General features: G+C 37.1%; 1 protein-coding gene across 1 annotated transcript in view; it reads right to left on the bottom strand.

The window, feature by feature from the left end:
- The window catches only part of BLTP1 (bridge-like lipid transfer protein family member 1), a gene marked incomplete at its 3' end in the record, with an annotated part of 123,471 nt that overhangs the window by 20,370 nt on the left and 87,947 nt on the right, over positions 1-15,154 (bottom strand). The window contains exons 57-69 of the mRNA XM_081999640.1: positions 14,079-14,277; positions 13,433-13,492; positions 11,988-12,214; positions 11,281-11,481; positions 10,943-11,073; positions 9,331-9,454; positions 8,197-8,306; positions 6,582-6,672; positions 5,966-6,028; positions 4,098-4,342; positions 3,239-3,454; positions 1,752-1,932; positions 155-347 (exon numbers count right to left, since the gene is read on the bottom strand). Coding sequence (XP_081855766.1) covers positions 155-347; positions 1,752-1,932; positions 3,239-3,454; positions 4,098-4,342; positions 5,966-6,028; positions 6,582-6,672; positions 8,197-8,306; positions 9,331-9,454; positions 10,943-11,073; positions 11,281-11,481; positions 11,988-12,214; positions 13,433-13,492; positions 14,079-14,277 — 2,041 coding nt within the window. The remainder of the gene's footprint in view (positions 1-154; positions 348-1,751; positions 1,933-3,238; positions 3,455-4,097; positions 4,343-5,965; positions 6,029-6,581; positions 6,673-8,196; positions 8,307-9,330; positions 9,455-10,942; positions 11,074-11,280; positions 11,482-11,987; positions 12,215-13,432; positions 13,493-14,078; positions 14,278-15,154) is intronic.

Below are 15,154 nucleotides of genomic sequence, written 5' to 3'. Positions count from 1 at the left end.
ATTCATGCTTCTGGGATCATGTTTCTGCAGCCAAAGTTAAGACTTGATAAATACAGTGCTTCAGGTAATATGCAGGCAGATCTAAAGCTAGTAGATTACATGAAGGAAAGATATATACCCATGACAGTTTTAGAAGGTTACTGTCTATAAGTACCTGATGGGATGGGTGGGGTTTGGGGAGGAAGTAAGGTGTTAGTCTTGCTGTGGATAGTGCTAGATAAAGGAGGAGATGTGGCAGTATCTTTCATACCATACAGCTTGGACTCTTTGGAAAGGGTTCTTGGCAAAGAGGATCCTCGAGAAGCATTTGGCGATTCAGTCTTTAAAGTCTTAGAGTTGTAGTGCAACTGGAAAGCAGAGAAAGATCAATTTACTCCACACAAGTAGCTCAATTTCTATACAGCAGTTTGGTGTCGCTCCTTCCCTTAAAAAATTTTTTTTCATTATTTACAAAAATATCACTGTAAGGTATGTTACATTCCAATTCACATTCTGTAGATATAGCCGGGGCACAAAGATCTGAAATATTTTTACAAAAACATAGATAAATTAATAAACGTAAAAAAAATAATCAAGGAAACACAGAGAAACGGAGGAAATTAACTACTTAGGAACAATGCCTAAAGCTTGCTCCTCCGCTCCGTTACACTGTCCGCATCCTGTGCCACCAACTATTCGTCCCTGTCCGCATAGCTTGCTTTCTGTCTTACTGCACGGTGGAACTATTCCACTACTAAACACCAGCATACAGAAAGTTGCATCAATAATAAAATGACACCTCCTATATGAGCATAACACACTACCAATGAAAGTAGAGGACATAACAAAAGCTACAGAGAATGTTTAGTTATTCCTAAATTTGACTAAAAGCAACAGGCAGCTGTTATCCTTGAAGACAGCCTGGAATACTGGAAAATGGATACACATAGCCCTTCCACGTGGAAAGACCAGAAAAGCCAGGTTGTTCCAAGTGAAGAGCATTTGATTTACGGCATTGCCTCAAGTGAACTGCATGAAGTTTCCATGCAGCAGTGACCTGGTTTTCCTCTTCTTACTCCACAGGATTTCAAATCACAAATACCAGAACGTTTCTTTTGAGACCCTTTCTTACTGGGATATAGAAACAATGATTAAAAACAAAAAAACAGGAGAGTGTACAGTTTGATGGTGTTTGAGAGAACACTGTCTTAAAAAAAACAGTGTTTATACCAAGACTCTGACTGCCATAATAAGCAACACAGAAGACACACTAAGAAAGCTTTACATGTTAGTGGGCCAACTACTAAGCTGCCCTTCCCATGAATTACGGACAGTGAACAGATTTTCCTTTATTTAAAAAAGGCATACAATGTAAACTACTTGTCAGAGAAGAAAGTATCCAAACCGAATGTCTAATTCTGGACACCAAAATGTTAGCGGCACTGATTTCTTTTCGTTACGTAATATCACATACACTGTTTTGTTACGGAGCGTCATTTGGCATAGCTCTGTTTTTGATGGTACATAAAAACTTTCGGGTTTTTCCCTCCCTTAAGAAAATGAGGGTAAAAGCATCTATCAGTTTCCAATGTGGTATTACAGAAATCATTATTCCTATTTTAGCAGTATCTACAGAACCGAAAAGAGATTTTCCCCGAGGTGTTATGTATATATGAACCTATACATGCTATAACAGTGTATTTGCTTTGAAATCACATTTGAGCATAAAGAAAGAGCAAGTGTTTCCCTGATGAATTATACACTCCTTTTACCTTTACATCCACCCCAGGAATATAAAACACAGTTGTTTCCACATCACTAGATTTTGTCTGTAGAGATGACGGCACTTTCTTGCCAGCAAGTAAGTGAGTAGTAGATGCATAATTAGTTTGAAATTTCTTCTTTTTTGAAGGAGACTCTTGATCCAAACTTCTGGAACTCCGATCATAACTCCTAGAATAAATACACTGCATGTTATTAAAACAAGCTTAATACTCGTAAGTATTATTTTCTAGTATTAAAAGACCTAGAGATGTCTAAAACAGATTTGTAGTATCAACTATATGAGGAAGCATTTCAGTCTCTGCTTTAGTCTTTACTTTCTGTGACCTCTACTCCCTTTCTGTCATCCCGCTCTGGTTTTGCTGTTTTCATTATGTGATTATTTCAGGCAGTAAAATCTACAAAATTATTGTTATGTCATTAGAGAAAACCACTCCAATGCTCTGTACTCTGACAGCCAAGTTCATCCACATTACACAACGCGATCTGTGAAAACTCCTTGATATGCAGAAAACACTTATCAATTTTCCTTTTTTGCTGTAAAGCCTGTCTTCATACAAATTCTTAAGAGATTCTTTTCCCTTCTGTATCAATTCTTAGAAAAAAGTGTCTTAGAAAGACAGAAACCAAATTGCTTTCTAATTAGATATTTCCAATGAAGACCTCTCAGTAAGAATTTCTCATTTGTTCCTATTTCTTACAATTAAAGTAAGTAAATCTCATTTCCTTATACTATACTTATGAAGAATTATCTCTGTTGACAAATGTTTCTTAAAATTCACAGTTTTCTTAACAACATATCAAATTTTAAAAAGTAATGTAAATCTGCCATTAGATTCCCACATACACATGAAAAAAGGAGAGAATTTAAAAACTGAGGATGAGATCAGACCTCATTAAGATCAGAAGTAAAGCACTTCTGTCACCTCAGATGATGATGATGGTGATGATACTTTTATTAAGACAATCACAAAATATCAGCATGCTTTTACACTCAGAAAATAAGAGCAGCCCTCAGAGATAATGAGGGAACACAACAGCATCCCACTATTAGTCAAACCATTATGTGGATTCGCTAAGTTGTCAAGTTACTTCTTTGGAGGCTGAAGAAAAGTAATCCAAGTGCTTGGAAAGCCTAATATTTTGTTTATGAAAGATAAAATGGGATTTAAAAAATAAAACTGGAAGTGAGGCACACGCTGATTCTTGCTAAACAAACGCAACTCCCCATGCCATACTCAGCCATAACAATTGCAACTCAATGGTGATGCTATGAAGTAGGGATAATTACTAGGAATAAAGTTAACTAACGCATACACCTATGCTTTTCAAACAGGTCAGTGCTTAAGAATCATTAATTATTGTGCATATAGTCATAACGTAAGTGATGGAAGTATCAGATGGACTTAACAGCTAAAGCAGAATAAAGTACTCATACCCTGTTCTTCACAAGGCAATCAAGTAACACGTTTCTTACCTTCGTAAACTAATGTCATCGTGTTCTTGCTGAAGCATTGTAGGGTGCAGTACACATTTTCCACAATCAATTTCAACCCTGATATCAAGCTCAAAGTCAATATTTCTCTCTGTGGTTGTGCCAGTCACGCTTCTGTTGGTAGGTGTTGTTGGCCAGCGCTCAGTGAATAGTTGGTGGACGGCAGCGAAGCCTGTTGCTTTCTTGCGAGAGGTACTCCTGCACAGGCACAATTGTGGATTAGACAGTAGCATGACATTTACCTGAACAGATAGTAGCAGGCATTCTTAGACTATGTCCACACTCAGCATATAATCTTTTAAGAACTTTTCTGGAAGAGGCCTTATCTGATACACAGCAAAACAGTGATCCATCTTCCATTAACACGTATACTAAGAAAGGATACTTAGTAAAGGTACTACAAAGAACTAAGCTGTTCTTAAATTCTCAATCAAGAAAACGAATTAAAAGATAGATACAATAATTTTCATATTTTTAAATATTTTCATTATCACATGTATTTTGTGGATATATAATCACTGGATAAAACTGACAGTTATGCTGTATTTGACAAATCTGTCATTTGGTCCCACTAAAACCTGCCCCATGCCTCAAAAAACTCACTTTCCAAGTTCTTTTATTCTGTTCCAAGCCCTGAAATTTCTAACAGTTGCCTCCTTTTCAGATCAGAATTCCTCCTTCCCTCACAGTCATCTCTGCCGAAAACAACCTCCCCTGCCTTCCACACACACACTTCAGGCAAAATTCAATCCTTCATCAGCAACAGGTTTTGTAGCTTTACAGTCAGTATTTCAAGTGTCTTTTCTTAGTTTCTGTGTTCTTCCTTAAGAACATTACTTACGGTGGTTTCCTATAAAAATGCGTCCTCTCTCTTTCATGGTCATCCTCCTTCTCAGAGTCCTCACTGCTTGATGATAAGCTGTCATCCCGGCGTCCTTCTTCAGGCTGGAAGGGAATGCCGGGTGAGAAGACTACTGGAGTTTTGGGTGAACCAAATACCGAGCATGAGCCTTCACTAGTAGATGAGTAATGGGAGGGACCGTCAATAGTTACAGACAAAAGGTCCATTTCTGTCTCCTCTGGAAACTGATTATAAAAAGACAAAGAGATATTAAATTTCCACAGATATCATTTCCATTGAGAATGCATTAGATAGCTCTGGAAATAAAAAAGCAAGTGTGCCATGAGAAACTCTCACTCCCAAGTTCCTCATAATACAGAGACAGCAGGTGTAGAAATTGCAAGATGGATTATGAAAAAGAAAGAAATGAAAGCTTGGTTGGAGATGTTTGCCATTGTCTAGCGATTGAGCTCAGTCTGTTAGCTAAATACGTATCATGCTCTGACCAATTCGCAGGACCAGAAGGAATGGAAACACTTCATTTAAATTTAAAAAACATTTTGAAAGCAAAGAACGAAAGACAGCAAAAATCACCATGAACCTTGTAGAGGGGTGAGGCACCCAGGAGCATTAGCGAGGCGTGCATGCAAATGCTAACACAGAATGTACGGCACCGGTTTGCGGTTCTGGGCCGCGCTCTTGGGTACCTGTGCTTTAACACGAAACAAACTCCAGGCCAACCTTCCAAAAGGGGCCTCCTGGTTCTCACAAGAAGCACACCACAAGCGCCACACAAGCACTTTTTCAACACTAACTTCTTAAAATGCCTGTGAAAAATGTCTGGAAGTGTTAGTTTAACACCAGCACTAGCTACGCAGTGTTACTATAGAGCTACACACTCGTCTTCTGCAAATTCAGATTAGAGCTCTGCTGAAGAACTGGCACTATAACGTCAGTGAGATTTTTTTTTTTTTTTAAACAGTCAACAGTTGACACCTCTAAGTGTTAGCATTTTGCTACGCCAGCAAAACTTAAGCTAACTGGCCTTATATATAACAACAGCAACAACAACGGTAGGATAGCTTTTAAGCATGAGCATATTTAAATGTGCAAAGCACATTTCTATGTTTCATTTCCACCTCTCTCAGAAATAGGGATTTGTTTCCTGGGAGCGTGAAGTTAGTTGGAAGAGAGAAAAAGTACATTACTATCTCTTGAGTTTGGTTTTTTGTTTGTTTTTGTTTTGCTTTTGTTGCTTTTGGTTGTATTTTTTTTAAGAAAAAAAAATTACTATTTTCCCAAAACATATTTTTCAAAACGGTTTAAAAAACTCCATCGTTTGTTCTCTGTGTATTCAGTTTTGGCACATTCCCTATTCACGATTACTTGAAAATGTCTTTACTCTTCATTAAATAAAGGAATTCCAACAGAAGTAAAAGTGTGATAAGATGTCCTCCCATCTAGCAATTATTTTGTACTGGTTTTGATGTCTGCAATCTTGGAACACAATGTAACAGATGAAGGCACACACACTAAAATCCTCTTTTAAAGCACATTTCAAGGCTAGTCTTACGTCACTCTAGATCAGCCTTGATCAGTCTTCGTAAATATACAAACAAAATTCCAGTAATTCGTTTTACAACAACTGGCAAGTTTTAGGTCTACATAAAGGTGTAGAAACACTCTGTGAAGTTCATCAACAACCAATGATGTTCTTCTGCTTACTTTACTTATTCAACTTTAAATATTTTCAAATTTGAGATACATTCTGTTTAGCTGAGTGCAAAAGAGATGAAACATTGAAAAGCAGCTCCCTGTGAGATAAATTAGTTCTCTTGCAAAGAATACTTGTTTCTTCTCAGAAATACCTGAAAATACCCTTCCCCTGGACAGCTGGATTGTTGTGCAATCCCCAAAGCTGTTTTATTCAACTTAATTAGAAGTGAAAAAAAAAAAAATTAACACACTTACAATAATCTTAGCCATGCAAAAACAACATAATAGGAACATTTTAAAAATGAGAAAACATAGCAACAAACAAACCCAAAAACTCAACAATCCATTTCAAACACATAGAAGGATATACCTGTAGGGCTACAGCAAACTAATGCCCATTTCCAAAACTCTAAATCTATCTAAACACAAAAAATACTAGATGATTTTTTGCACACTTCTAATAAAAATTCCAAAGCAACTGTATTACTACTGTGTCAGCCTAAAAAGAAACCCAAACCCCAACATTTTCAAGTATTTTCTCTAATGATTTGATTAATTTCTCGATTAAGAAACCAAAACACACCTGTCTTCTACCAAAACAAATCTATCTTGCAAAAACACATCCATAATTTGAGGCACACCCGAACAGAAGTAGGCACATAAAAAAACATACAAGCAATTCAGGTCTACCTACGTATACCTATCTCATGAGCTTGTGACCAAATGGCACAGGAAATATAATTATATGGCATATAAAGTAATTCTTACAGAATCCTGTATGTTGAAAGTTACTCTTGGCCCAGGAGATGCAGCATCTACACGGATATCTGGGAGGTCTTCACTGTCTCCTAGTCGAGAGCTATAAGCAAAACCAAAACACAACAGTTTGTTGAGTTTTACTGCAGGATTTTACGTTCATGCAAACGTTTAACAACACAAATATAAGGCAATTAAAAAAAAATACAGTCGGAACTTAATGATTTTGTTACGGGATAAAGTAGAAAATCGTAATTGAAGCACTTAGGGTACATGAAAAGGAAAAAGGAGGGGGAGAAGGAAAGAGAAGGAAGCTACACATTACTTGGCCAGTAGGCTATCACAAGGCATTCTCTGCTTATTTCTTTATGCAAGTTTTTCAGTCCTGAGCCAAGATGCAGAAATTGTAGAAAATTAAGATATTTGTGATCTACCACATGGGACATAAAGCAAGTTGGCAGATTATGTATTCTCTGATGCAACTGATATGAATTATTTGGCCTTATAGTATATGCATACTACTTTTCATTCACAACCAAAGTACTCATTAAGTTTTTCAGAACTTTGTGTTTCTTATATGGCAACAGAAAAGCCCCATTATCTTTTCCATACAATTTCTGGTTCTATTCAGATAACCTTGCGAAAAGATAAAATGAAAGTGGTTTTCATCTGACAGATCTTGAACTAGAACGTTCATGCCTTCAACGCTTCCTCTGCTTTAATTATCAAGAATGCTAATTCATTCAGAAGAAAGATTCCTTTTCAAAGGTGTCTTGAAAAATTCACTTTAGAGTACTTCTAAAGCTGTTTCTATCCTGGAATATCTGCTATCCGGTATTTTCACATCTGGATTTTTTATAAAGTTCCATTCACTTCTACAGAAGTATTCAAAATTGAAGCAAATTTCTATTAAGAATATCTGTTCTCATAGAAAAAAGTCCAAAAGAAGTCTAACATTCCTTTCCACCTTTTTATTTTCCAAATCTTTTATATTTAATACATAATAATGCATCACATTTTTAATTCCAAAGTTCAAATGCTTTGGCTGGATCTACAGGAACAATAGACTCAAACACATGTATTCTAAACCCAAAGCAAACACTTCACCAGGAGGCATCATTACACAACTACAGTTTGCTCAGCAGCTATTAAATAATGAAACAAAACCAACACACATTATACAGCTGAAGAGATTAAAAGAAAACTATCATTCACCAAAAAAAAAAAAAGAAATCTCCTTTTCTTCTCATTACAACAGCCCTTTTTTAAGGCAGATAATTGCAAGTCAAGTGTAGAAATCTAAATAATTACACTATGCTATTTTTCCTTAGATACGTTTCTTCAGTATGTCTTGAAAGCAGGATTCTGTAGAAAACTCTAAGTCGTTGTAGAAGCGAAAACTTCTCATTTGACATACTACCACATTTGTCAAAAAAGAAATTTCAAAAAAAAGGCAAAAAGTTGCTTTTTAGAACATGCCTGTCTCCCAAAATGACCTCCTCCTATCCAGTTCCACCACACATAGCCGTTGCCTATAGTAAAAGGGCTGTTAGGGCCAAAGTCCAATGTTTCCTCTGTCACACATGCTGTTGTTGCCATCACAGATCTCGGATTCCCAGAAGCTCACCTTGTTCTGTCCATTCTCTTCAGAGGTGGTCTTCCCGATGCTGAAATACTCTTAGATCGGCTATAGCTGGGTTTGTAGCTGAGACCCCATTTGTCTTTCAACGAGGCAGCCTAAAACAGAAATAGTATTTAAATCACAGAATGCAACAACTGAGAACACGGAGAAAAACTCTGGCAAGCTAAAACACTGTTTTACACAGGTATGCCAGTAAAGTAAAAAGTTTTTGTTCCATAATAGCTAAAATGCACCTCTTAGCAGCATTTGCCAGTGTCTTCATCTTGCCTCTGGATACATGTTCACTTTTCTTACTTGCTGGAACTGTTAATGTCCTCTTGCCGGGAGAAAAGTATACCCAAAGCTAATAATCTGAGCACTTCAACAGACATCCTTCCTAGCTACTGCCACAATAACAGAAGAACATGAGCTAAAATGAGAGCACCTGAGAAAGAGCTGCAAACAGATTACTATTTGAAAGATCTTTTCTTATTAATGAAGCATCACACTTGGAGCTCATGCACTAGGACACACTGAAAATAACCTTTTGCCAGGTTCATTATCGGGGTCTGGGACAACAGCCACATATTGTTTGTGGATTACCAGCAACACTGCTTGTTTTTTGTCCAGTTTGTTCCAATGTCTATGCTCAGTAGCTTGTTTTTATTTTTACATCACCTAACTCTGCAAATATACTGTATGTTTATATATAGAACACACTTACAGAAAGCGCACGTGCCAAGTGGAATACAACAGGTATCTATCATTTGCCCAGGCAGTTAACGTGCTTGCCTCTGCATCTGCATTCACCAGTCCAATAAGGAATCATTTTAAAACCAGAAGAAAGAAGGAGTAAATGATATCTTCAAATACACATTTTCTGACTATTTCTTGTCAGTGTGCAAATAAACCCATTTATGTTATAGTATCTGTGAAATTTCAATTTTTCTATCACCATTATTACAAGGGAAAACAAACCTTTCCCGGCCTCCTCCTAAACGTAAAGGGGTTGCTGAACTATTTGATATGCTTAACCTTCCTTTTCCATTACTAATATTTTCTTTGTATTAATCAACATGCAGAAAAGAAATACATAACACAAGTGCTACCATATTTTTAACGTAACTTAACACTGCTCACCCTCATACTGGATCTACGTAGCTTTTTACGAACGTCTCGGCGGATATCGTTCACAGCCACCGACTCCAGTTGCTGATAGCGCTGAATTTCTTGATTTATAGTTCCTTCACTTGCACCTAATTTTCTGGGAATAAATAATGGTTGAGTTATCTTACAAATAGGTGACATGATTTTCACCATTTCAAAATCTTTGTTGCAACGATGTTCTACTTTCCCTAGGAATTATCCCCTTTTCTCATTTTTTTCAGTAATTACTTAGGACCAGTGACAAATATAGCTGCAGAAGATTTATTCTTGTTTCATGATACAACTTTTTGCCATAACTTTTTGTCTTTAAGAGGACTCTCTGATTGTAAGGTTTCTGGACTCTCTGATTGTAAGGTTTCTGTCTCCGAGTGACTTCCCAGAGCAGATAGAGGATGTAGAACAAACTAGTGTGCAAGGAGACCCCCAAACAACAGCGCTACCATGATGCTAGCGAAGGCGGAGAATAAGAATGGCTATGCAGCAACTCTCTTGTTTCAAAAAGCCCTTGTTGTAACAACCAGATTAAGGACCTCCTATACACTTTCAATCACATGACAGCTGTTTAATTAAAAACAAACACAATGGGCATATCTGAGAATCCCCAGCAGGATGAAGAAAAATCCTCCTTCTGTAACAGTCCAAAGCCCTGTCACATCAATGCCAGCGTTCTGTAGCAGATTACCTTCCGCAGAAAAAACACAGCACTAAATTTAAAAAACGCTCTGCAAAGCAACTGCTATTTTGAAAGAATCACAGTTTACTGAAGCATTCCTAGACTGAGAAAAAAACAGGCACAAAACATAATTTTGATTCTTGAACCTGTATTAGAAGAAACATTTAACCTAAAATCAGATATAATTGCCCTCTGGATGGTGAACACAATTTTATTCCAAGTACAAGCAGTAAAACCTGTCTCCTCGTTTTTATTTAACACATAATTGCCAAGCTTTGTATTCCCATCCCACACAGATCCATTTATACTAAGTCTGTGTTAGGGAAGAGGGGGGGAAAAAAAAAGCAAGCCCAACAAACCATGACTGCAAAAAAATATGTTAATAAAATTCACAGAAGTTCAGATGAAATTTATGAAATTTGAATTAATTCTTTCTTCAGGGTTTTCTCAAGTACAGCATAGGAGATTTAATTTTAAAATATCACCTACAAGATGCAAAAATAGTCGATTTCAGTATTTTTCTTCTTCTTCCAGTGATTGAGACTAAGCTTATTACCGTTACAAAGTAATATATTCTGTTAAAGTATCACCATGATAACAAATCAAGATGGAACTACGATTTTGAATCAGTAAGAAATTGATTATAATCAGCCATTATAATGCAGAACCAGAAAGAATACATAGACTAATTTGACACTTGGGGAAGAGCTTGAGAAATTTGTGAGAGTTTTGCATATACATAGTTTTTTCTTATGGAATCCGAAAGGACAATTTTTTATTTTTAAATAGACAACGATTTCCACTTGACCATCACAACGCCACAAGATATGTGGTAAGAACAGAAAAGAAAAAAAGTCAGCTGCAGTTTGTTATTCCCAAAGTCTGTGCGAGCTAAAGCAAAACTCAACTTACTTTAAGTCATCAATAACTTTAGCTTGCTCATTGAGTTCTCTAATATCGACTAAACGTTTCACGAATTTTCTTCCTCGCTGTTCTCCAGTTTGGATACTAGAAGCTCCCTGCCGTCGGTGATCAACAATCTCCTATTTAAAATAAACACTTCATTAATGCCCTAGTCAAAACTTGGACATTAGTGCGATTTAACAATAGGCACAGTGAATTTCACACCTTAAAATTTGGACTAGTGCATGCAAAAGAATCAGTTTCATCTCAAAAGGCAGTTGATTGGATTTTTTCCAGTGATCCAAACCCCATCATTCAGTTAAGACACACTGTTAACTACTACATACATGTCCCCATGAGCAGGATCTGCCTGCTTTCATATGTGATCTGCTAGACTGAAGAGAATCACACTTCGCTGACCCCAATAGATATTCTACAGGAACAGAGTATCGGTGGTTTGGGGGGCTCAAACCCAGCAGGTGATTTACAATCCGCTGCCCAAATGTTAGCTTGCGTGCATCTCCACATAAAGAACCTCCACCTGATTTCTAAACAACAAACAGGAACATTAGTGTTCTGGTATAACGTTTTCACTGTTGGCAGGCAAGAGACATTTAAGATAGCCACTAAAGAACATCTGCTAAAACATTTTTATGGGAAACCACAAAGCAAGGTCAGCAGCATATTGGGTAAGAGTACCGAAAAATAATTTTTTCTCATTTGCTCATGTTAGTAATTTACTCTCCCGTTAAGAAAACCTATCTACAACCACAGATTTTCCAATTCAGGTACCTGAAGTTAGGTGTTGTATCTTCATATTTTCAAATCCAGATCAGCATTTCCACATAACACCAGCAGAAATATGATCTGTGATTTCTTGCCTTTGAAATATGGAGTTAGAAAACTAACACACAAACTTTTTTGATTTGCAACAGGAGTTATACGAGCTATAAGGAGTAGCATGCTGGACTCAAGACTACGATCTTTCCATTTGACTGAAGACTTTGTCAGGCCTTTTCCAATTAGCAGCACTTATTTTGGTTGATTCACTTACCGCATGTATAGTGGGAGACATAGTGTCAACTTCATCCTCATCTGAAAGGTCAGCTATGTTTACAGAGTTGAGATCAGCAATATCATCAATATCTTCTTCTCCCGTCAACGTTGTGAGGGTGTTGCCTAAAGCATTCAGTCTTTTCCCGATGTTTGGATCCATGTGGACATCAATACCACACATCTTCCATAACACATTCAGTGTCCAGGTTCCAGCACTACTACTCTCTGTATCAAAAAAAAAAAAAAAAAAAGTTTAACCAGTTTTTCCTCTTTTTAAAAATCCTCCATCCTGAGTTATGTATTAGTCGGCCAAAACAGTGTTTATCAGTTACAAAGAACTGTCTTTTCTGCCAAGTCTGAGGAAAACATATTCCACAACGGAAATGCTTGCAGGAAGTACTTTGCAGCTACGAAGTTAATACTTCTTTAACAAGAGAAGTACACAGACAAACCTAATGAAAATACATTCCCTTCAGCCAAGCTGATCACCAGGAGACAGAGCATCTCGAACTTCAGCTCTCACAATTGCAGCCAAGTACACTGTTCCCCGACAGGATTTCTAACAGCAAGAAACCTAAAGGACGTCCATCTGCATGTAAAAATGCTGGCCTATTTACACTTTCAAGTCATGAATAATGATTCTGGAAGTTGTTATAATATATGTGTAATGGGCCTACTGACTACCGTGTCTACCCAGGATTTTTCTAATGAGTGCCACTTTTCAGCACCAAAATACAGCACTTACTTTAAGCAGAACTACACAAGATACTGTTTTTCCTTCTGAAGGGATGCATCCTGCTTTTCTCCACTCACAATTCCACATGAGATAAGTTTTTAATAGTTGCAGCATCTGCTTAATTTTTATGTCTCCTCAGTGCAAAAAAAAAAAAAAAAACCAAGCGAGGGACAATGAGCAAAACTACGGGGACAGGAGACACCTAGATGCAACATTTGGGCAAACAGATGAGAAGTAGCAAGCAGCAGGTATGATGACCAAGACAGAGCGTGCCAGGTATTTTGAGGCCTCTGGAGAACATCCGAACAACTCAGTAGGAAAGGCTGGGAAGAGAAGGAGTTTGGGAAGAAGAGAAACCGTCTCTGGAAGAGGTGAGGGAGGAATGGGAGCTCAGGATGCACAGTCTCGGCATTAGGAAGACTGCAAGATTTAGTAGTGTCTCGGACAGGAAGCAGTAGGACAACATTACTGTTATAAAGGGTTATTCTCCAACCAAGAAACAAACACATATACACCATGCGTTTTTCTGCAGATAAAAACCCAAAACCGGTGTTGCTAATGTGACTCAAAACCTGGCAAACAAGATACTAAGCAAAACGAAAAACCAAACCACCAATTAAATTACAACACAGTTAAAGGATTTAAATTTCATATTTTATAAATGCCTTATTCATATAGGACTCGATTTATTAAAAAAAGTATACTACCTGCTGCAGCCTGTCCTGTTGTCCTAGAACATACTTCATACGTACCATCTGGCACAACACCTATATGAAACATATGAAGCACATACACTGATTAGGCAGACGGTCAAAGGTGCTTTAGACCAGCCCTTCCAAATTCCATCTCAGTCTCTTGCCCTCCACAATTAAAGCATGAGTGGTGTTGCATAGGAGGTTTAGTTTAAATTTCCATTTAATGACTTCTCTTATTTAGTAAAGTGAATCTACTTGGTAACATCAAAGTTTATAAAAACTTAAAATGCCGTATGAATTCTAGAATCTTCACCATAATGAAAGATATATATAAAAATGAAAATAATCTGTATTAAACTATTCAAAAATTACTGGGATCTTACGAAATTATATTAAAGCAACACATTAAATTCTTCCAACATCTCTCAGGCAGAACTTAAATGCTTACAATAAGACATAGAGCAACAAAGTTATAAATAACGAAAAAACCAAAGGAATACAACCTTTTAGATCCATACTATTTTGCTTTCGAAAGGCCAAGGTCTTGTCTTTATCTTTTGGGGAGGGGAAGTTTAGCAGTTTTAGAAACCATGGGAAAAGGTAAAAGTGGATTCATATCTGAAATACCATTGTCCGCGATGAAATCACATGCACTTACATGCATTCATGACTAGATCTCCTCTTATTTCTGGTTTCCAGTCATCCCAGCTTGTCTCAAAGCCATCAGCAAAGCGGATGCAGAAGTTTTTAAAATGACCTTTGCTAACTAAAGACTCTGAGGAGCAGGCAGTGATTAACGTGCTTTCAATAGTCAGGACTAAAGCAGAGCCAGTGTCAAGATCTGCAGTGTGGTTAGACTGGAAAATAAAATCACAGGGAGAATTTACTGGTCATTGCAAATGTCCAAGTGATATCGTACACGTGTTAAATGCTGTTTAGCGTTCCCTATTAGAAAACTGATTGCCTTGGTGTATCTTCTTGTATTTTATCTTCTCTGCAGAAAGTTTCAAAAGCATCACGTCTGTCTGTACAACGTCCTGTGTTTTGTTTTCTAGTAAATGCAGCACCTACATTGTAAATATAGTAGGGCACCAGGAGTCAAGCTCATTTGGAAAAGGAAAGAAAATCCACGTTTGATCGAGGAATAGATGATCAAGCGCTACCAACCATATGGCCCCATGACAACAGAACACAAGACCAGGATTGATTCTGTTCTCCAAGAAGGGTTGCACATGAGTTGATTGAGCAACGACAAAAAGTAGCTTTAACTTTTTTGTGTAGTTTTTTGTGTTTCTTTTGATATCTACAGTTATGCAGAGTCTTAAACAAACAGATTGACTGTCTAGTTATTTTCCAGCCCTTTGCACATGAAGGTCTGTAATTTTGTTCATCTGCAAAAAAGCCCACCTACTCACTTTCATAAATTTTGATACAGCATACATACTGTAAACATGCTATTCTATATACAGCTTAAGACTTCATACGACAGAATGCATTTTCCTAATTTACTATCATTTGTAATATGTAAGAGCATAAAATGCCACCTGCTTTGTCCCTAGCTGCCAGAGAGAAGATTCACAATCAAAATGTTATGTAATTATGACTTCTAGATTATTGGCCTCATTAATCCTTTACATTTCTATGTACTGCGACGATTTCCTTCTACACCATTAAAATGATTCATTCCTGGAATTATTCCCCATTAAAAATACTCCCAGTTTGACATAGGAACAG

Source organism: Phaethon aethereus (genome assembly GCF_964289735.1).
Source record: "Phaethon aethereus genome assembly, chromosome: 4".
NCBI classification, from domain to species: domain Eukaryota; kingdom Metazoa; phylum Chordata; class Aves; order Phaethontiformes; family Phaethontidae; genus Phaethon; species Phaethon aethereus.
This window is presented reverse-complemented; position numbering and strand designations above follow the sequence as displayed.